At 45.0% G+C, this 23908-nt stretch overlaps 1 protein-coding gene across 1 annotated transcript; it reads right to left on the bottom strand.

Moving 5' to 3' along the window:
• Positions 1–16473: 16473 nt before the first annotated feature.
• On the bottom strand, positions 16474–17344 carry LOC109739409 (putative E3 ubiquitin-protein ligase SINA-like 6). The gene is made up of 2 exons (XM_020298492.1): positions 17261–17344; positions 16474–17178 (listed from the first exon to the last, which is right to left on the bottom strand). Exons 1-2 carry the CDS (start codon positions 17342–17344, stop codon positions 16474–16476), a joined length of 789 nt encoding a protein of 262 aa, XP_020154081.1.
• Positions 17345–23908: the final 6564 nt, after the last annotated feature.

The raw sequence follows: 23908 nt of genomic DNA, 5'->3' as shown, positions 1-23908 counted from the left end.
TCAGCTGAAGGTCGCCATCAACCTCGGGCATGTGCAGCATGAGCGCCCTTACGGATGCCACGGTGTCCCTCACAGCTTCTCGTGAGGCCTGCGCCCTCGCTCTGGAGGAGGCCAGGGCCACTGACTGCCATCGTGAGGCGGCCGAGGAGCGGGAAAAGGAGCTTCAAGCTTCGAACGCCGTCCTTGAGCGGCAGGTCCAGGCGCGCAGGGCCGCCCTAGCAGCACCGTCGCGCGAGGCCCCCTCAGATGAGAAGGGGGTCCAGGCGCGTGAGGACGCGCTGGCGCTTGAGGTCTTGGAGCTCAGCCTGGAGCTCAAGCGGCTGGAGGTGAGGGAGCGCCAAGTAGCCATGGCTGAGGACGCCCATGCCGCTCAGGAGGCTAAGGTCCAACAAGAGATTGACCAAAAGGTGGTGGAGATTCGTAGGGCTCTTGTTGACGAATACCACCGGAAGTTGAGGTTCCAGGAGACCCACTTCCAACAACAGCAGGTCCAGCTGCAGGGCAGGACCGACACCCTCGGGGTGAAGCTGGCCGCAGCAGAGCAGCGCAAGATGGCCGCCAAGGAGGCTCGGGACTCCGCCCAAGCCGACTTGTCCTCACTTCAGCAGCAGGTCGCGGGCATCACGTCCCTTGTGGAGAAGCACTACAAAAAAATACACTTCCGTGATGATACGTGTTTGTCAGAGTAGGTCACATTTTTTGTCATGCATGTACATCCATGACGATTTTATGACAGAATCAAGATAGTCATACGTGTGCTGTCGTAGAAGTGTTCCATGACAATATCAAAATTATCATCACGGAAGTGTCCACTTCCATGACGATAAATGACGCGTCATGAAAGTGCTTTCGTCAAGGGTAACCGTCATGTGGCATCCACCACAACGGGTCGCCGTTAAGCTATCGGGTTCCGGTTTGGATCTGATAACCCGTTAATAGCCCAGACCAATGGGGATTTTCCACATGTAAAATCACCATTGCCTGGAGGAAACACGTGTCGACTCACCGTTGGGACGGATGTCATCCACTCATTGGACCGAAGGCGCCTATGATACGTCGACATGTGGCACGGCCCAACAGAGGCCCATTCATGTGAAAAGGCCGGCCCATTTGACTTGGTCAAAGGTAGTGGGCCGGCCCACGGAAAGCCTGTTAAAGATCTGTTCGCATATAGCCCATTTACAACCCGCTAACCCAGGGCCCATTACGGCCTATCTGAATTAGGCCCAGTAGCGTCATCTGGGCCGTCCAATATGATTCCAGCCCGTTGTAACTTCCGACCCATGTACGGCCCATGACGTCTTTCGGCCCATATGAGGCCCTTTGTAACTCTTGGCCCATTAATGACCCGTGGTGAAACTGGCCCGTAATCGCTTTATACCCATTAACGGTCCATTATTCCATTGGTCCGTTTCCAGCCCATGTTATCTTTCGGCCTTCTCAGGGCCCATTTATTCTTTGGCTCATTTCCAGCATTCGGTTACTTACGGTCTGTTACTGGCCTTTTTTGCTTGTGGGCCAAATTCAGCACGTTGTTACAGTCGGCCTGTTTGTGGTCCGTTAATCCATTAGGCCGGTTTCATAGCGTCATCAAATACGGTCGGTTAATGACGGCCCATTATGGTCGGCCCATGAACGGACGATTCCAACTCTAGCCCGTTTACGGCCCATAATGTGGTCCGTTATTGGCCCATGTTTGGCCAATCGATCATACGGCCCGTAGAAGGCCCATTGATGCTACACCCCGTAGAAGGCCCATTGTTTCTACGGCCTGTAGAAGGTCCATTGTTTCTACGGCCCGTAGGAGGCCCAGGGTCACTACAGTAAATATGTAGCCCATGGTTATTGTGGCCTAGTTTTAGAAAATAGGTTATTGCGGCCACTAGCAAACTGCGAAAAAAGAACTGCACTGACTACAAGCAAAGAAATGAAGAAGACAACAAGGAAATAAATAAGCAAGCAACTTACACTAGGCTATCACGACTATTACACATATTACATCCACTAGGCATCAAAGTTCGCCACCAGTGCAAATATAGGGAACAAAGCAGCATATCACATACACTAGTTGTCAAAGTTGGCGACCAGTGCAAATAAACGCCGCAGCAAAACAAGTCCAGAACTGAAATCACTTCAAAAGAGCTCAAGAAACAATATCCTGGGTACCCATAATGCTGGCAAGATGCTTAGCAAGCTTATTAACTTTCTCTTGGTTGGCGCTTAAATCCTCCAGCGCTTGTTGTTGCACCAGAAAGTATGCATTTGAATTCTGCAGGGACTTCCTCAGTCCTTCGGCTTCTTGCCGCAGCACAACTGACTGATGCCTTTCGGCTTGTAGCTGAGACTGAGGAAGCCGAAGTGATCCAGGCAGCGAGTTCGAAGAGCTTGTGCTAGCGGTACTGGCCAATAAGTCGAACACTACATCAACGCAGGACTGTGGGGTTGTCTCACTGTCTACAAGATTGTTTTTATTACCTTTCTTGGAGACCAACAACGTTGTCTCACTATCTTGAACCTTATCTACATTACTTTCTCTACCATTGCATAGTGGGGTGCTCTTCTCCAATATTTTGTTCGCATTCTACAAGAGAAACAAGCAAACACATCACAGGTTTAGCATGTTGTATATGAAACTCATTTTGGTAAACCAGTTCAGTAGTTAGATGGACAGGATAACAACATGAAACAAACATATATCTATGTACTATGGTCACTGTATTGTCCATATCATTCTAGTTTATGTTGCCAAATCAAGATAGAGACATAGTTCAAATCATATATTTTTAAAACACATCAGCATAGACAGAATATAAGTTTGAGAAACTACACAACATTGGCAACACTTGTAATGTGCATCACATGAGAACATAACTGTTTATACAACTGAAACTGAAATCAACATAGAGCAAGAAGTTAGAACAACAATCCAGTTAAAGAAATAGGTTTAAAACATACTTGTTGCGCCATTAGAGTTTCAATTGGATTCAAATTCAAAAGTAGTTGATATGAGTAAATACAGTGATGCAACAGCAAAGGAGTATGGACCATAACTACGGAATCTGACCTGAGAACAGTTGCTCTTCTACTTTAAACATGGAGTTTGGGTTCACCGTGGTGGTCTTCGTGCTTTGGGCACTACAGTTGCTTTACAAACTGCTCGTGTGGGGGTACTTTGTGGTGGACATGGTGTTGTGTCAACTAGAAGTGGGTTACTATCTGTTGGGGTTGGGGTTAGATGGGTTGTAGCTGGTTCTCTATCCAACAATGTAAGTGTGCAATCTGGAAGAGTCTCGATTATGTGTGGTGGGGCTAGTTCGTGGGCCAGTACAACCATGGTTCTATCTGCATCGACGGGTAGCACCGTCTTTTGTGAAGAATGGGTTTTTGCTCCCTTAAATACTGCCATCACCCCCTCCAATTCAAATGGCTGATAAACAAGAAAAGAAATTGAACGTACATACATTGTATGATAGACAGATGTGGTAATTCACATATATGTTGTCTAACCAAACAGGACAACATGATACAATTTCACATATTTGATGGCTAACTAAACAGGATAGCATGACACAGTTTCAGATATATGATGGATAACTTAACAGGATATAATGGCATAATTCAACGTATGATGAGTATCTAAACAGGATGACATGAGAAAACTATATGATGTCTTTCTAAAATAGGTTGGGATGAAATAATTCACATACATGCTGTCTAAGTATACAGGATGTCATGATATAATTGACATAATTGATTCATATACTAAGCAGCTGGCACTCGCATGTATGATCTCTAAACTAAGCAGATGGAATTCAATATTGTGCATATGATGTCTAAACTAAGCAATGCAAGACACCATATGCATGATATGAGAAATATAAACATTGCAACTTAGAGCATACACCTCAGGTGGGATATAGGACTGGTCATCTGTCTCTGAATCCTTCTCTGAGGAGCTACCTGTAACCATCGAGATATATGCTTCAACAGGTACCATTGCCTGCTCTGAAGACCTTGTTTTCACTCCTGATTTTTTCATAACCGGCTCAAACAGCTGATACACATGAAGAGTAGTTCAATATACACAGATTGTCGACAATTGGAATACGTACTAAAAAAAGATGGCATGAGATAATTCACATATATGATGCCTGGCTACATGGCGGTGCATAATTCACATATATGATAACTGGCTGAAAACATGGCATTGCATAATTAACATATCTGATATAGAAAGCAAACAAGATGCATTCACACAAAGCATGTCTAATCTAAGCAGATGGCATGGCAATGCAAGACACCATATGCATGATATGAGCAATATAACCCTGCCAAGTTAGAGCATGCACCTCGGTGGGGAATACGACTGGTCATATGTCTCCGAATCCTCCTCTGAGGAGCTATCTGTAACCAGCAAGAAATCTGCATCGACAGGTAGCACTGACTGCTCAGAAGACCTTGTTTTTACTCTAGATTTTCCCATGACCGACTCAAATGGCTGATGCACAGGAAGAGTAGATGAATGTATAAACATTGTTGACAAATGGAATACATTATGAAAAAAAATATGGCACGATACAATTCACATATATGATGACTGGCTAAACAGGATGGCATTGCATGATTCACATATATGATGCCTGGCTAAAGAAGATGGCATTGCATAATTCCCATATACTCCCTCCGTTCCTAAATATTTGTCTTTTCAGAGATTTCAAATGGACTACCACATACGGATGTATATAGACATATTTTAGAGTGTAGATTCACTCATTTTGCTCCGTATGTAGTCACTTGTTGAAATTCTAAAAAGACAAATATTTAGGAACGGTGGGAGTATGATATAGAAACCAAACAGGTGGAATTCACACAAAGCAAATCTAAACTAAGTTGATGACATATAAGATGTATAATGTAAGCAATGTGAGGCGCCATATGCATGATATGACCAACATCAGCATGCCAGGTTAGAGCAAACACCTCAGGGGGTAAATAGGTGTGGTCGGCTCCCTCTGAATCCCCCTCTGAACAGTTATCTTCCTTTGGAGTACAATCTGGAATGGCGGGAGGGGGGGCCACTTCGCCCATCATGGAGCGGCGTCTGCATGACATTATATTCCCACACAACGGTCTTCTCTTTTTCTCTACATGTTCGGTACGATTGTGTACAATAACTGACATGCATAATAAAAAAACTTAGTTAGATTATGTAAGGCCTAAGGGGTGCATGCAGAAATCAAGATTGATGGTAGCAAACGAGTGGATAGATTCAAAACTAATGATAGTAGGTATATTATAGCTTCAGTTTAAAAAGATAGACAATGGATCATCTACTGTTTGTTGCCCACCCAACATGAACCACATAGAAGACCCCAGATGAACCAGATAGTAGACATATACTATTCGTTGCTGCCTCAATATGTTCCCCACGGGCATTTTAAAACTCAAGTTTGAACGATAAAGTAGCAGGTAATAATAACCGATGTATAACATAAGCAGGCACGAAAGAGTGCGACCTCTCTTCCGGAACTGTGTAGTCCTCAGGTTCATCTGCTCAGTCGATGATGGTAATGCAGTTGGTGTGGCTGCCGGCAACGGGGAAGATGATCTGAGGCGGCGAAAGAAACTTTGCAGGGGGAATCTCTGCTATAGTGAATGCTTCCATCGATGGTGCACCTCAGGTGGGGTGGATGACGACACGGCAGGAGTGGGACATAACAAATAGAGTTTTCTTTAACGCCTATCTGAAAATGAAGTAAATCTATAAGGGCTCCTTAGAATTGGAGGATTCTATAAACGCAGGGACAGGAAAAACACAGGAATAGGATAGGAATGCACGTGCAAAACAAAGCATTGTCAAACATAGGATTTCTGTCAACCTGGGTGTTTGGTTCACATGAATTGGAAGAACACAGGAATGGAGAAACATGGTCAAATGAAAGTCAAACCACGTGAAAATGAAAAAAAATAAGAATCTTATTGTGTCGGTAATGCAATTAGTCATGTTCTTCATGCATATTAATTTGAAAAGGACGTCCAAGTGGATATTAAAATTCCTATGTTTTTTCTTTGAAAGAGACACCAAAGGAAAAAAATCCTCCAATTTTGCTTTGCACCACTCCTTCTAACCAAATGCACGAATAGTAGTACCATAGTAGTTCCATAGCAAAGGATCCCTGAGGGATCGACATGAATGTAGAGTAATAAAGTGATGCGACGAGTGTACAACCTCTTTGGCACAGCGTTGTCGACCTCGGCATCATTGGGTTGGACGTGGAGGATGGTGATGCTGGTGTGATTGTCGGAGGCGGGGAGGAAGATCTGAGGCCTCTAGAAATGGTGCCGAGGGTACTGCTCCACTATGATGGATGGTTCCGTCGTTGGAGCAACTCCGGTGAGGTGTACGGCGGTGAGGCTGAAGCAGGACAAGACATACAACATTAATCTGAAGTGAGACTCTAATATCATCTGCAATAGATGATGTAAAATACATCACCAAAAAGTACTAGATGTAAAACGCATCAGCTGCGCCACGGCCACTCTGACAGATGCTGTAAATACTGTTCACTCTGAACTTAACTGAAGAAACTAAACTTTATAGTCGAAACTGAATTTTACTGTCGAAACTGATTGAACTAGTAACATAGCACTGCAATAGAAGTTTAGGGCGTTCGAGCACTAGTAGCAGAGAAACAGTGATCTAAATCAGTAGCCGCTCGAGCAGGGAATGCACTAGCAGAGAGCAAGTCGTGCAGCAGCACCACAAGCGAGTGCTAAAGCAGCAACTCCTGTAGCTGCCGGAGGTCGTGCAACAGCAGCAGTAGCGCGAGCGAGAGCAAGAGTAGAGCAGCAACACGAATGAGAGCAAGAGCGGAGCAGCAGCGCGACCGACATCAATAGCAGAGCAGAGCAGCATGACGAACGAAAGCAAGAGCAGTGCAGCAGCGCGACCGACAGCAAGAACAGAGCTGCAGCACAAGCGAGAGCCGGAGCAGCAGCAGCAGTGCGAGCGAGAGCCGAAGCAGCTGCAACTAGTGCCGGTGTGGAAGTCACCGCCGAGGAAGCAATGACATGGAGGAGAGACGTCGTGGATGAAGTGGCCGGCGACGGCGCCGTTGATGGAGACCCGCCATGGCTGCTCGGTATCGAGAACCAACAACCTTGTGAGATCAAATAAAAGATAAAATGCAGCGGTGAGTGCAGAACCTCCTTGGTGGCGCCAAGTAGGCCTCGGCTTCATCGAAGGAATTGGTGAGGCTGCTGCGGTTCCGGTGGGTAGGTCAAGACGGCGCTGTGGGGATGGAGGTGGCGCGATAGACGAGGCGAACATCGGGGCAGCTCTGTGACGCCCGGATAATTAAGCTACAGTGAACCTCTGCTAATGATGCCACATCACCTCGATTATAGTTGCTAATCTCGAGTTAGTTCGAAACCGGTTCGAATTCAAATTCAAAATCAAGCAAACAATAAAATATTTTCAAATATTAAAAATAAAATGTTGTTAATGTGACAAATAAATCATGGATGATATTGGTGGAGAAACAACATCTTTTTAAAATAATTAAATACCCTAAAGTGATGACAACAGCAGCAAAAACAATTAGTTATACCCCTATTATATTTTATAAAATACTAAACTACTTTAGCTAGGTTCCAAAGTTATTGTGGTAGTGGTATAATTAATGTTACTATTTTAGGTACTAAATGAATATTTTACAAAACTAAAACAATTTGGGAAATAAAATTAAATCAGAAAAGAAAAATAAGAAAAAGGATAAGGCTAAACAAACATTAAAACAAAAAGAGAGCCTCCTGGGCCACTTGGCCCATCTAGCCAAAAGGGGCCAGCCCACCCCCTCGTCCCCTTCCTCTGCTACAGGGAGGCAGGGGGATCGTGGCGCTCATCCCCCCGGCCATGGCCACCCGAGCCCTGCGTGGAAGCCATCCACGACCTCCCCTCAGTACAAAAAGCCCCCTCTCCCTCCTGCTAACCCTAGCTCCTCACTCCGCCGCCCCTCTCGTTCTCCCCCTCGCCTTTGCTTCCTCCCCGCGCAGTGCCGAGCCGCCGTCGCCATGGTTTTACTCGCCGCCGCGGCTAACGTCGACCCCGCGCTCCGAGATCCAGTCCATGAGCTCCGTCTGCCTCCCCTACGTCGTCCACGCGCCCCCGTGCGAGCTCGGCACCATGGCAGCGAGTGGAGCGGGACCTTCTTCATCCTCCGGCCGCCACCGTTCGCCGCCTCGATTCGCCGTCGTCACTCCACCCCGGCTTAAGCCCAGCAGCACCTCGTCCTCACTGTGAGCGCGCGCTCCTTCTCCCCCTTTTCCCGGGCTTGATTTCAAGCTCGCACGCGTAGTTGCGACATGCCCGTACCCCCACCGCCGCCGATGAGCTCCGTCGACGCGTCCATGGCCGTCGTGGGCCTTGTCCGACCCCAGCACCGTTCTCCTGGTGCTCCCAGGAGCACGACGCACACTCGCACGCCTCACCTCTGCCCCGTAGCGCTGACGTTGCACCCCTCCCCGAACGCCACCGCTGCTCTTCGTCGCCGTTCCGGCCAGCTCCGGCTAACTCCGGCGATGCCACCGGTCCCAGTCGACGCGCCACCTCGCCAGCTTCCTGACGCACACGACCGCGCGGCAAACCGAGGTCGGAGGCGACCGCACGGTCGTCGCCGGCGTACCCCGCCTCGCCGTCGTTAGCGCGCCGGTGCGCCGCTGACGTGGCACTTAGATTTGCTACTAATCACCCCCACTAACCCCACTGACACCTGGGCCCAAGGCCATTAACTTAAGCTAAAACATTAGATTAAATAAAACTCCCCCTGAGTCACTTACAAGTGGGGCCAGGCAGCCACTTTGACTGGTCAAGGTGTACCAGTCAACTGCTGTCTGTGCAGTTGACTGGTCTCACCAGTCAGCCCCTCTGGTGCACTCTGGGTGCAGTGCACCATGTGCACCTAGCAATTTCCCGTTTAATTTTCGAATTAAAATAAATCTGTAATTTCAAAAAATCAATAAAACTTTGGAAAATCATATAAAATAAACCGTAAGTCAGATAGAAATAATTTATATATGAAAGTTTCTCAGAACGACGAGACAAATCCGGATACGCAGTCCGTTCGTTCACCACACGTCCCTAGCATAGCGAACATGCAACATTTTGCCTCCGGTCCGCCCGTCTGAAAACGCGAAACACCGGGAATACTTTCCCGGATGTTTGCCCCCTTCTCCAGTAGTACCTGATACTGCGTTAGGTCACCTCTAGCACCGTGTATTGCCATGTTACGCTTTGTGATGCTTTGATTACTCTGTTATTTATTGTGTTCCCCCTCCGTTACTTCTTTCCGGTAGACCCTGAGACCGCTGCCGGTACCCCTGTGATCGACTACATCAACGACGAGCCCTTCTTGCCAGAGCAACCAGGCAAGCCCCCCCCCTTGATCACCAGATATCGCCTATTCTTCTCTATACTGCTTGCATTAGAGTAGTGTAGCATGTTACTGTTTTCCGTTAATCCTATACTGATGCATAGCCTGCCCTTGCTTCTACTGTTGATACCTTTACCTGCAATCCTACTGCTTAGTATAGGATGCTAGTGTTCCATCAGTGGCCCTACACTCTTGTCCGTCTGCCATGCTATACTGCTGGGCCGTGATCACTTAGGGAGGTGATCATGGGTGCATACTATATACATTATATACATGACACATGTGGTGACTAAAGTCGGGTCGGCTCGAGGAGTACCCACAAGCGATTCTGATGAGGGGGCTGAAAGGACAGGTGGCTCCACCCCAGTAGAGGTGGGCCTGGGTTCCTGACGGCCCCCGACTGTTACTTTATGGCGGAGCGACAGGGCAGGTTGAGACCACCTAGGAGAGAGGTGGGCCTGGCCCTGGTCGGCGTTCGCAGATACTTAACACGCTTAACGAGATCTTGGTATTTGATCTGAGTCTGGCCATTTGGTCTATACGCACTAACCATCTACGCGGGAGTAGTTATGGGTATCCCGGCGTCGTGGTATCAGCCGAAGCCTTCGTGACGTCAGCGACTGAGTGGCGCGCGCCGCATTGGACCGTAAGCTCGCGCTTGTATTAAGGGGGCTAGGTCTGCTTCCGGCCGCGTACGCAACGTGCAGGTGTGCATAGGGCGATGGGCCCAGACCCCTGCGCGCATAGGTTTAGACTGGCGTGCTGACCTCTCTGTTGAGCCTAGGTGGGGCTGCGATGTGTTGATCTTACGAGGCCGGGCATGACCCAGAAAAGTGTGTCCGGCCAAATGGGATCGAGCGTGTTGGGTTATGTGGTGCACCCCTGCAGGGAAGTTTATCTATTCGAATAGCCGTGTCCCTCGGTAAAAGGACGACCCGGAGTTGTACCTCGACCTGATGACAACTAGAACTGGATACTTGATAAAACACACCCTTCCAAGTGCCAGATACAACCCGGTGATCGCTCTCTAACAGGGCGACGAGGAGGGGATCGCCGAGTAGGATTATGCTATGCGATGCTACTTGGAGGACTTCAATCTACTCTCTTCTACATGCTGCAAGATGGAGGCTGCCAGAAGCGTAGTCTTCGACAGGATTAGCTATCCCCCTCTTATTCTGGCATTCTGCAGTTCAGTCCACTGATATGCCCCTTTACACATATATCCATTCATATGTAGTGTAGCTCCTTGCTTGCGAGTACTTTGGATGAGTACTCACGGTTGCTTTTCTCCCTCTTTTCCCCTTTCTGTACCTGATTGTCGCAACCAGATGCTGGAGTCCAGGAGCTAGAGATCCCGAGGATGATTCTACATGGAGTTCGGCTTCGAGGAGTAGTTAGGAGGTCCCAGGCAGGAGGCCTTGCCTTTTCGATCGTTGCTACTTTTGTGCTAGCCTTCTTAAGGCAAACTTGTTTAACTTATGTCTGTACTCAGATATTGTTGCTTCCGCTGACTCGTCTATGATCGAGCACTTGTATTCGAGCCCTCGAGGCCCCTGGCTTGTATTATGATGCTTGTATGACTTATTTATGTTTTAGAGTTGTGTTGTGATATCTTCCCGTGAGTCCCTGATCTTGATCATACACATTTGCGTGCATGATTAGTGTACGGTCAAATCGGGGGCGTCACAAGCTCCTTGGAGGTGGAGGACGGGGCGGCTGATCCGACGGGACGACGAGATCGATGACGGATCCTCATCCAATGCGGTGGATGAGGGACGTCGAGCTGTTGTGGTGGACGACATCGTCGGGGAAGAGTCTCCGGCTGGGCGGCAGTCGGGCCGACGGAGGAGCGTGGGGTTTCGCGGGTTTTGGCGGCCTTGGTGTACGAGTGGGGGGCGAAGGGGAAGGTAGGGGGAGCCATGACTTAGGGATGCGCTTGTCCAAAATGTAGGGTAAGTTACAAACGTACCCCCACCGGTTTTGACCACGCGGCATCGAGGCGGGATTTCCGGCTGAGGAGTAGAAGGGGGATTTCACATGTCTGGGCTGCGGGACCGATTTTGGATGAGGAGGGAGTTTTCGCGCGCGTCGAAATTTCAGGATAACAAGGCACGGTGTGGGTTGAAGAGGCGAGAGTTTCACAGCAGAAGAGACAAAAGAAACTCGAGCTTGAAAAATTTCGAGATAACAAGGCGCGGATTCCATGTTCGGCAGAACAAACTTAACGTGTGCAAAAAAACAATTCATACAAGACACAAGAGAGTAATGTCCCCTTTTACTATATTGCTATAAATGCCATTGAGAAAACTACAAGAAAAATGTAAAAAAAAATCGGGAGAACAAGATTACCCTGTAGAGTACCAAATCAATTCGCACTTCCCTCAACAACAACAAAAAACAAATCAATTCCCACCACAAGAAAGAGTCATTTCCCTTTTTATATGATTAAAAATGCCAGGATCTCGAATTTCAATTTTTGAATCCACGTTATGTTGAATTCGAATATATCGTTAGGTGACCTTGTGCTTTATAATGGATGTAGTCCTACATTTTGATCTTCCATCTTATATGAACATTTTACTCCACCCTATGAACATATATATTGTCGTCTACCATATGGACTAAATTTGAATCAATTTTCCTTATTTGAATACGATTGTTGTCAAGTTATACCATCATTTCAATATTATCTTGATAACAGAAAACATGCATAGCAGTAATCATATTTCACTATGAACTACATGTACCATACGATCTCCAATTCAAATATTTGTATCCATTTTATGTTGAATTCAAATCACAGTACATTGGTCTAGGTAGCGAGGTGTTCGGGATAATGTAAACCCTGTTTTCATATGTATAAATTTTGTCCGAATTGGGAAACGTTTTGGTACAAGCTTCTTGCAAACCGAAGATTCTCTCAAGAAGGCTCGTGGTTCCAAGAGGGAACGTGTCACCTTTGTGTGCGAAACGATATACGCTACCTCCCCTTGATTTTCTTTGCAGAGGCAACATAGAACTATATGAGTGCCCTGTTAAATTTTGGAATTATTCCGGGTTCTTTTGCCCTTTTTTATACACTAGTAAAACATGTCCGTGCGTTGCAACGGGAGGAAAAGAAAGCATCTTTCATACACACATCCGACAACATCAGCAAACAATATTCTTAAAATAAATCTTTATTGACACAATTTCAAACAATATGAAAATCAACTTTAAGCCACTGGTTTACATAAAACTCGTATCAACAGTTTAATGTGCATCATCGTATAGGGGTTGGTAGTGCACTGTGCAAAATACAGAAGATGATTATGTACCGGTTTTAACCTTTAGATATGGTAGTTGATAGGAATCAACATCCCCTATAGTGTCAATAATAGATTATGTGAGAGCATCAAACTGTCATATCTACTAAATTTGAATAGGGTAGAAAACATATATAATAGACATTTATTAAATGCCCCACATAGAGAAGATATTAATTAAGTTTATATTTTGTTAAATATTGGAATTATCCTAGTTTGTTTGGCCTTTTTTATACATTAATTGAGTTTCTGGACATTTAATGTGCATAATTCAAATTTGAACTACAAGCACATGCTCCGGTGCACCAAAGTTAGTTGAAAAATCACATGTGTGTCCTTGGGTGAATTTTTAGGTCCCATGCAAGAAATGGGAATGAAATTCAAACATCTGGGCGTCGTGACTCGGCCGAGAACATTGGGAAACTTGGTTTTTAAATTCTTGTAAATCCAAAACTCGCCTGGAAATCATGAAACTTGGCATGGTGTCATGTCATGGCACTAACATGCTGTGGTAAAAAAACTTGGCCGAGTTGGAACAAGTTTTGGTATAAGCTTCTTGGAAACCGGAGCTTCTCTCAAGAAGGCTCATGGTTCTGAGAGGGAATGTGTCACCTTTGTGTGCGAAACGATATACGCTGCCCCCCTTGATTTTCTTTACAGAGGCAACATAGAACTATATGAGTGTCGTGTTAAATTTTGGGATTAGTCCGGGTTCGTTTGGCCTTTTTTATACATTAATTGAGTTTCTAGTAATTTAATGTGCATAATTTAATTTTGAACTACAAGCACATGCTCCAGTGCACCAAAGTTGGTTGAAAAATAACATGTGTGTTCTCGGGTGAATTTCTAGGTCCCATGCAAGAAATGGGAATGAAATTCAAACATCTCTGTGTCGTGACTCGGCTGAGAACATTGAGAAACTGGGTTTTTATATTCCTGTAAATCCAAAACTCGCCTGGAAATCATGAAACTTGGCATGGTGTCATGTCATGGCACTAACATGTTGTGGTAAAAAAACTTGGCCGAATTGGAACAAGTTTTGGTATAAGCTTCTTGCAAACCGGAGCTTCTCTCAAGAAGGCTCGTGGTTCCGAGAGGGAACGTGTCACCTCTGTGTGCGAAACGACATATGTTGCCCCCCTAATTTTCTTTACAGAGGCAACATATAAATATAAGAGTGTCATGTTAAAATTTTGGAATTATTCCGGGTTCGTTTGGCCTTTTTTATACATTAGTTGAGTTTCTGGTCATTTAATGTGCATAATTCATATTTGAACTACAAGCACATGCTCCAGTGCACCAAAGTTGGTTGAAAAATCACATGTGTGTCCTCGGGTACATTTCTAGGTCTCAAACAAGAAATGGGAATGAAATTCAAACATCTGGGCGTCGTGGCTCGGCCAGAAACATTGAGAAACTTTGTTTTTAATTCCTGTAAATCCAAAACACGCATGAAAATCATGAAACTTGGCTTGGTGTCATGCCATGGCACCAACATGTTGTGGTAATTTTGATGTCCGATTTGCGAAGGCGCGCCCATTAACAATCAACACAGTCATTTTGGAAAAAGCGTTGTCATGTTACAGTCGGAAACACAAGTAGTATTATTGAAACCGTGGGCGTTCTACTTACCATTTATGTGCCGCCAGCGTCCCCTTTTTTTATTAGCTAGGAGGCACCATGCAGGGTAGCTATTTGAGTATGGGAGGCATGCGATCACACCCTTGCGCGTGCTTATCGGGAGGAGAGCCCTTTGACCTCCATCTGCCACCCACCTCTCTCCCAGGCTCTCCATTAATGGCGCCCAAGCCCCTGTTTAATGGCGTGGCTATGTCTCACTCGACTGAGATTTAAGAGAGAAAAAAGAAAATCTGAAAATAAAATTTTGCGTGGATCTTGATGTAAGATCCGACGGACCTATATAGCATCTACTGCGACTTATAGCAAGACTGATGAATATATAGGGACGACGACAGTGCATAATAATTGTCTTACATATTTAGGAAGATAATTAAAAAAGCCACGTGCGGCTACGCCCGAAACACAAGGGCAAAAGAAGAAGGAAGACACATACAACGATCTGGCTCCCTGATCTCTACTTTCTTGATGCGCTGCAGGTCGCGGAGACTAGTTCTCGCGGCGAGAGGCGATGATCTCTTTCATCAATTTCATGTCTTTAATACACTGCTTGGTAGCATCCACGGATTTCTCCACCAGCCTTTTGCGCTCGATGCGGAGCATGGCATTCTCGTCCATAAGTTTCTCGATGATGACGCCCGTCCTCTTCAACAAGGCAGTGGTCTCCACCATTCCGGCGATCTTCGCCCTCAGTAGGTCGCTCTCGGCCCGGAGCTTCGCATTTCCCTCCCCTAGTTGCCGGATGATGCCGGTAGCTTGTTCAAATGAGGCTTTCATGTCGTCCTGCAACCTCGCCCAGTCGGAGATCTGATCCATCTAGCTATGGACGATCGCATGCATGCGCCAGTAAGAGTCCTCGCCTTCCCGCGAGACATTTTCCCAGGCCGCTGCGGCGCGGGAGGACATCTCTGCTGCATTTGCGGCGCGGTGGGACATCAATACTGCTTCCGCGGCGCGGCCGGACCAGTCTGCTGCATTGACGGCGCGGTGGGACCTCCGTGCTGCTTCGGCGGCATGGCGGGACCTCTGTGCTGCTACTGCCGCGCGACAGGACATGTCGGCTGCTTTCGCGGTGAGGCGAGACATCTCTCGTGCTTCCGCTTTCATGCTCGCCTCTCCCTGGTGGTAATCTCTCAACCCAGACCTCACGCTGGCCATGGCAGACGCAAGGGAAGGATGCTGAATGACTTGTTTGTTTTTGTGGATGAGAAGTTGAGGAGGAATGTGCAGTCATCTTGGCATAGTAGTATTTATAACCGAGTACTAATATGCTCCTAAGTGGGAAACCGTTTAGCTTGTGATCGGTGTGAACAGGTTTGCAATTAAATATAGCGTGGTAGTAATTTGGAATGTGACAAGACGCAAGCTCAAAATTTATTGACGGTTCTAGTTTCGAAGTGCGGCACTATTCCCGGATGGCGTAACGTGGGCACGTGTTCTCGGCCATGGTGTGGCAGTTTTGTAATATGCAATGGTACTTCTTTTTCTACTGCTGTGTACGTGCAATAACTGGCACCGTCGGATACATATCTTACGGTTATTGGGGCGTTCAACGAGAAGAGCCTCGTGGCGAGCTATAGACTAGTCTTTTTTCACACGCATTACATCGACACATATCATCTCTCTCCCTCTTTCCCACGCACACACCTAGTCTCTCGGGACTTCTCGCACACACCATCTCTAGCTCCCTAGGTCGATGCCACCCACATACACTTGTACCCTGGAGGCGCGAGGTTTTGGTTAATGTGCAGACCACACACGACACCAACACAACACGAGCTTCATCTGCCTGGTGCGCAGTCGGGTGAGTACTACTAGTAGTAGTACTACTTTGATGTGTCGCATCAACTCGCATAAGTATGCAACACTTTCTGAAACAAGCATATACTAAGCTACTTATACTTCTTACCCAAAGGATCTTTATATCCAACAGACACAAAATATCCGTTTGACTGTTGGAAATTACTTTAACTGCTGATCTAATGTCGAAGTAATTGTTGCATCGCCACCAAAACCCACCATCTCTTAAGCTAAAGTAGACCGAGCTAACCCCTATATTAGCATATTACTAAGATAAACAGAAGGCACTGTAGAATCATTTAGGAGGCGAGCTTGTCAATCTGAATGTGGAGGGACACTGTCTTTGACAACCCAGCCCCGGCCAGCAGCTTTGGCGGAACTGCGAAGAAGGTCAGCTCCTGCACGACGACGTCGTCGGGATCCTTGCTGCTTGTCACCTTGATTTCCACCTTGATGGCGTGGGTCCTTACTTTGGGCTCCCCCGGCGAGCCGTTCGCCCACAGCTTGGCCATGTAGTGGGGCAGTGGGGACGCCCCTGCTCTGATGCAGACGATAGACACGGTGATAGGCGCGCCGATGTCGAGCATGCCGCCGACCAAGATAAATGCGCGGCCGTCCTCCTCCGCGAATAGCAAGAGCCGTGGCTCCGACACTGGCACTTGCAAGTAGAGCACCTTCCCGTACTGGATCCTGTGCACGGGCATGGGATGCACGGTGCTGATGTGGTAAGAGAGCGCCGACGGCGGGCCTTCGTAGCCGCAGATGGGCATGGGGCATTTGCAGGGCGCGAGCGGACACACGCTTTGGTGATCGGCGAGCTTGTGGTAAGTGACGTACAACCCACAGCCTTCGTGCAGGCACTCCACCCTCACTGAGGAGAGGACGGCGTCCATCGCCGTGTTTCGCACGTCGAAGCTGCCGCCGCGATCGCACTTCTGGCATTGCCGCTGGTTCTCGGGGCACTCGCCGCGACAGACTGCGCAAGCCAGGTGCCCTCCCTTGCACTGCACAAATCAATCAAACATCACATCAATCAAGAAACCTGCACCTTGCTCGATCAGCTGAACGGACGAGGTGTATTCGAACCTCATACACTGGAGGCTTCAAGGGGCGGAGGGACAAGGGGCAGTGGAGCAAGGTGAGGTCCATAGAGACCATAGAGAGCTCCATCATCGGGTCATGTTCCGTCGTCATGATCTCATCCTCCTCGTGCACAACTGATGTCTACTACGCAACTTTATTCTTGTAGACACGTGTTGGGCCTCCAAGTGCAGAGTTTTGTAGGACAGTAGCAATTTTCCCTCAAGTGGATGACCTAAGGTTTATCAATCCGTGAGAGGTGTAGGATGAAGATGGTCTCTCTCAAATGACCCTGCAACCAAATATAAGAAATCTCTTGTGTCCCCAACACACCCAATACAATGGCAAATTGTATAGGTGCACTAGTTCGGCGAAGAGATGGTGATAAAAGTATAATATGGATGGTAGAAATATATTTTTATAATCTGAATAAATAAAAACAGCAAGGTAGCAAATAGTAAACATGCACAAAAACGATATTGCAATGCTTGAAAATGAGGCCTAGGGTCCGTACTTTCACTAGTGCAACCTCTCAACAATGATAATATAATTGGATCATACAACCATCCCTCAGAGTGCGATGAAGAATCACTCCAAAGTTCCTATCTAGCGGAGAATATAAGAATAAATTGTTTGTAGGGTACGAAACCACCTCAAAGCTATTCTTTCTTTTCGATCTATTCACGAGTTCGTACTAAAATAACACAAAGCTATTCTTTCCGTTCAATCTATCCTAGAGTTCGTACTAAAATAACACCAAAGCAAATTCATATTCATAATACTCAATCCAACACAAAGAACTTCAAAGAGTGCCCCAAGATTTCTACCGGAGAAACAAAGACAAGAACGTGCATCAACCCCTATGCATAGATTACCCCAATGTCACCTCGGGAATCCGCGAGTTGAGTGCCAAAACATATATCAAGTGAATCAATACGATACCCCATTGTCACCACGAGTATTCAATTGCAAGACATATATCAAGTGTTCTCAAATACATAAAAGTATTCAATCCGATTACAACAAAATCTCAAAGGGAAAACTCAATTCATCACAAGATAGAGACGGGAAAAACACCATATGATCCGACTATATTAACAAAGCCTGTGATATATCAAGATCATGACATCTCAAGAACACGAGAGAGAGAGAGAGAGATTAAACACATAGCTACTGGTACAAACCCTCAGCCCCGAGGGCGTGGACTACTCCCTCCTCATCGTGGTGGCCGCCGGGATGATGAAGATGGCCACCGGAGATGATTCCCCCCTCCGGCAGGGTGCAGGAACGGGGTCTAGATTGGTTTTCGGTGGCTACAGAGCCTTGCGGCGGCGGAACTTCTGATCTAGGTTAACCCCGAAGGGTTTCGGAATATTTGGGAATTTATAGTGCAAAGAGGGGGTGCGGGAGGCCACCGAGGTGGGCACAACCCACCTGGGCGTGCCAGGGTCCCCTGGCGCGCCCTGGTGGGTTGTCCCTGATACGTCTCCAACGTATCTATAATTTATGAAGTATTCATGCTATTATATTATCCATCTAGGATGTTTTATGGGCTTTACTAAACACTTTTATATTATTTTTGGGACTAACCTATTAACCGGAGGCCCAGCCCAAATTGCTGTTTTCTTGCCTATTTCAGTGTTTCGAAGAAAAGGAATATCAAACAGAGTCCAAACGGAATGAAACCTTCGGGAGAGTTATTTTTGGAACGGAAGCAATCCAGGAGACTTGGAGTAGACGTCAGGGAAGCTTCGAGGAAGCCACGAGGCAGGGAGGCGCGCCCTACCCCCTGGGCGCACCCCCACCCTCGTGGGCCCCTTGTGGCTCCCCTGACCTACTTCTTTCGCCTATATATATATATCCATATACCCTAAAAACATCGGGGAACAGAATAGATCAGGAGTTCCGCCGCCGCAAGCCTCTGTAGCCACCAAAAACCAATCGGGATCCTAATCTGGCACCCTGCCGGAGGGGGGAACCCTCACCGATGGCCATCTTCATCATCCCGGCGCTCCCCATGACGAGGAGGGAGTAGTTCACCCTCGGGGCTGAGGGTATGTACCAGTAGCTATGTGTTTGATCTCTCTCTCTCTCGTGTTCTTGAGGTGGTACGATCTTGATGTATCGCGAGCTTTGCTATTATAGTTGGATCTTATGATGTTTCTCCCCCTCTACTCTCTTGTAATGGATTGAATTTTCCCTTTGAAGTGATCTTATCGGATTGAGTCTTTAAGGATTTGAGAACACTTGATGTATGTCTTGCATGTGCTTATCTGTGGTGATATTGGGATATTCACGTGATCCACTTGATGTATGTTTTGGTGATCAACTTGCGGGTTCCGCTCGTGAACTTATGCATAGGGGTTGGCACACATTTTTGTCTTGACTCTCCGGTAGAAACTTTGGGGCACTCTTTGAAGTTCTATGTGTTGGTTGAATAGATGAATCTGAGATTGTTTGATGCATATCGTATAATCATACCCACGGATACTTGAGGTGACATTGGAGTATCTAGGTGACATTAGGGTTTTGGTTGATTTGTGTCTTAAGGTGTTATTCTAGTACGAACTCTATGATAGATCGATCCAAAAGAATAACTTTGAGGTGGTTTCGTACCCTACAATAATCTCTTCGTTTGTTCTCCGCTATTAGTGACTTTGGAGTGACTCTTTGTTGCATGTTGAGGGATAGTTATATGATCCAATTATGTTATTATTGTTGAGAGAACTTGCACTAGTGAAAGTATGAACCCTAGGCCTTGCTTCAACGCATTGCAATACCGTTTACGCTCACTTTTATTACTTGTTACCTTGCTGTTTTTATACTTTCAGATTACAAAAACCTATATCTACCATCCATATTGCACTTGTATCACCATGTCTTCGCCGAATTAGTGCACCTATACAATTTACCATTGTATTGGGTGTGTTGGGGACACAAGAGACTCTTTGCTATTTGGTTGCAGGGTTGCTTGAGAGAGACCATCTTCATCCTACGCCTCCCACGGATTGGTAAACCTTAGGTCATCCACTTGAGGGAAATTTGCTACTGTCCTACAAACCTCTGCACTTGGAGGCCCAACAACGTCTACAAGAAGAAGGTTGCATAGTAGACATCAGTCCCCCCTCGGGGCACCCCCCAGGTGCTGCTCTGGCCCATCTTGGGTGTTCTGGTCCATAAAAAATCTCCAAAAAGTTTCGCGGTGTTTGGACTCCGTTTGATATTGATTTTCTGCGATGTAAAAAACAAGCAAAAAACAACAACTCGCACTTGGCACTATGTCAATAGGTTAGTCCCAAAAATGAAATAAAATGACTATAAAATGATTTAAAACATCCAAGAATGATAATATAACAACATGGAACAATAAAATACATTGGAGACGTATCAGCGTACCCAAGCTTAATTCCTGCTCGTCCTCGAGTAGGTAAACGATAAAAACAGAATTTTTGATGTGGAATGCTGCCTAACATGTCATCTCATATTCTTTTCTTTATAGCATGGAAATTTGCACATTTGTATTGTTCAAAGCAATAGTCTAGTTTTGGCATGATAATTTAGATACTCAAGCATATCAACAAGCAACCATGTATTTCAAAATATCAATGCTAAAATAAGCTATCCCTAGCCCATCATGCTCAATCATTGATCCATTCATGAAACACACTCGCATATTAGCTACACCCAATGCTCAAGTATGATCATAGTGCCCCCTAGTTGGTGCTTTTATAAGAGAAGATGGAGACTCAAATTAAAAATAAAAATCGCATAAAGTAAAAGAAAGGCCCTTCGCAGAGGGAAGTAGGGATTTATAGAGGTGCCAGAGCTCAAAGCGAAAATTTAGAGATAAAAACATTTTGAGAGGCATACTTTTCCCACCAACGAAAACGACTTAGAGTTCCCAACACTTTTCATGCTAGATATATCATAGGCAGTTCCCAAATAGAAAATAAAGTTTATTCCTTTTTCCACCATACTTTCACTTTCCATGGCTAACCGTATCCGCGGGTGCCCTCCATACCAACACTTCCCAAGGAATTTATTATTTAACAACATAAAGTAAATTCATTTTTCATTTCGGGACTGGGCATCCCTAATACCTTTGCCTTACTCTCATGCAATGACAAGTGAATAAACACAGATCGTGAGAATAACACATCTAGCATGGAAAATATTGGCCACCCCTCACCGCCTTGCGAGCAATACGAGCACACAAAGGAGAAATTTGTTTTGAAAATTAGAGATGGCACATAAAAATTTGCTTAGAACGGCAAAAGAATACCGCATATAGGTAAGTATGGTGGACTCATGTGGCAAAACCGGTTTAAAGGATTTTGGATGCACAAGTAGTGATCATACTTAGTGCAAAATGAAGGCTAGCAAAAGATTGAGAAGAGACCAACCAAGAAACGAATAATCTCATAAGCGAGCATTAAGCATAATTAACACCGAATAATGCACCACAAGTAGGATGTAATTTCATTGCATAACTATTGACTTTCGTGCTTGCATAGGGAATCACAAACCTTAACCCCAATATTCTTACTAAAGCATAATTACTCATCAACATGACTCACATATCACATAATCATATCTCAAAACTATTACAAGGAATCAAGTTGATTTTGTCCAATGATCTTCATGAAAGTTTTTATTATATCCTTCTTTGATATCTATCACTTTGGGACTAATTTTCATGTGTTTCTTTTGATAAGCACAAACAAATACTCCCTCCGTTCGGAATTACTTGTCGCACAAATGGATGTATCTAGACGTATTTTAGTTCTAGATACACCCATTTCCAAGACAAGTAATACCGAACGGAGGGAGTATAAGTGAAGATCATGAGCATAATATATCTTTCTCTCAAATTAATTTAAGTGAAGCAAGAGAAAATTTCTTCAAAAATACTAAAGCACACCATGCTCAAAAAGATATAAGTGAAGCACTAGAGCAATTCCATAGAAAAGAGCTTCGTTGACAGGATGTGAATGCCGCTTACTTAGCCTCCCTGGCAACTATTTGACGACTATTTTATTGAAAACCTTTCAGATCTAAGAATTTTATTAAAACAACAAGCAAAAACAAAAATAAAATGACATTCTAAGAATATCAAACATCTTGTGAAGAAGCAAAAACTTAGGCTCAACGATACTAACCGATAATTGTTGAAAAAGAAAGGTGGGATGCCTACCGGGGCATCCCCAAGCTTAGATGCTTGAGACTTCTTGAAATATTATCTTGGGGTGCCTTGGGAATCCCCAATCTTGAGCTTTTGTGTCTCCTTAATTCCTTTTATATCACGGTTTCCCTAAATCTCAAAAGCTTCATCCACACAAAACTCAACAAGAACTCGTGAGATAAGTTAGTATAAGCCAATGCAAAAACCTTATCATTATCTACTGTAGCAAATCACTAAAATTATTATTCAACATTGCATACTAAATGCCTCTGCATATTTAATAATCCTATCCTCAAATAGAATCATTAAACAAGCAAACATATGCAAACAATGCAAACATAACAGCAATCTGCCAAAACAGTACAATCTGTAAAGAATGCAAGAGTATCAATACTTATGCAACTCCAAACATTATTAAAATTCCCCACAATGTAGAAAATTTATCAGAGCTCATTTTGAAAAAAGTTTCAACATTTTATCACATTCTGACTTTTCTAGGGAATTTTTGCAACATCGATACACTTTCTGTTTTCAAACAGCAACATGTAGACTTGCAAAATAAGCATAGTAAAGGATATCAATGCCACTTTTATTGGAAAAAAACGATGCAAAACATTATTCTAAATAAAAGCAAGCAAATCCTAACAAAATAAATTGACGCTCCAAGCAAAACACATATCATGTGACGAATGAAAACATAGCTCCAAGTGAGGTTACCGATAATGCTTGAGACGAAAGAGGGGATGCCTTTCGGTGCATCCCCAAGCTTAGTTGCTTGGATATTCCTTGATTATTTCCTTGGGAATTACCAAGCTTAGGGTCTTGTCACTCCTTATTCTCCTCATATCAATATCTCACCCAAAACTTCAAAACTTCAATCACACAAAACTTAACGAAACTTTGTGAGATAGGTTAGTATGATAAAGAGCAAACCATTTCACTTTTGGTACTGCCAAAGACAAGATTAATAATTGTTTCAACACAATTCCTAATGTAGAATGTCATTTATATAATTTATATTGAGCAATATAAGCCATAGAAACTAGAAAACAAGCAAACTATGCATTGAAAACAGAATCTGTCAAAAACAGAACAGTCTGTAGTAATCTGTACTCAAACCATACTTCTGCTACTCCAAAAATTACGAAAAAATTGGGACCACGTGAGAAATTTGTATATTAAACTTCTTAAAAAAGAATCAACTCAAAAGCACTCTTATGTTAAAAATGAGAATTATTTTCGTGAGTGCAAAAGTTTCTGTTTTTCAGCAAGATCAAATGAACTATCACCCAACATGATCCCAAAGGCTTTACTTGGCACTTTATTGAAAAAAAAGCAATAAAACATTATCAATACAGTAGCATAATCATGTGAACACATAAAAACAGTAGGTAAAAGTTTTGGGTTGTCTCCCAACAAGCGCTTTTCTTTAATGCCGTTTAGCTAGGCATGATGAGTTCAATGATGCTCAC

The sequence above is a fragment of the Aegilops tauschii genome, chromosome 3, assembly GCF_002575655.3.
Source record: "Aegilops tauschii subsp. strangulata cultivar AL8/78 chromosome 3, Aet v6.0, whole genome shotgun sequence".
Classification (NCBI taxonomy): Eukaryota; Viridiplantae; Streptophyta; class Magnoliopsida; order Poales; family Poaceae; genus Aegilops; species Aegilops tauschii.
The sequence above is the reverse complement of the archived record's forward strand: the minus strand, read 5'-3'. Positions and strand labels throughout refer to the sequence as shown.

What these genes read in the sequence shown, in the direction of transcription:
- LOC109739409 (XM_020298492.1), bottom strand. Translation starts at nt 17,344, where the DNA reads ATGGAGCTCTCTATGGTCTCTATGGACCTCACCTTGCTCCACTGCCCC. An exon ending in TGAAGCCTCCAGTGTATGAG is followed by an intron (nt 17,179 to 17,260) that starts GTTCGAATACAC and finishes TGATTTGTGCAG; the next exon opens with TGCAAGGGAGGGCACCTGGC.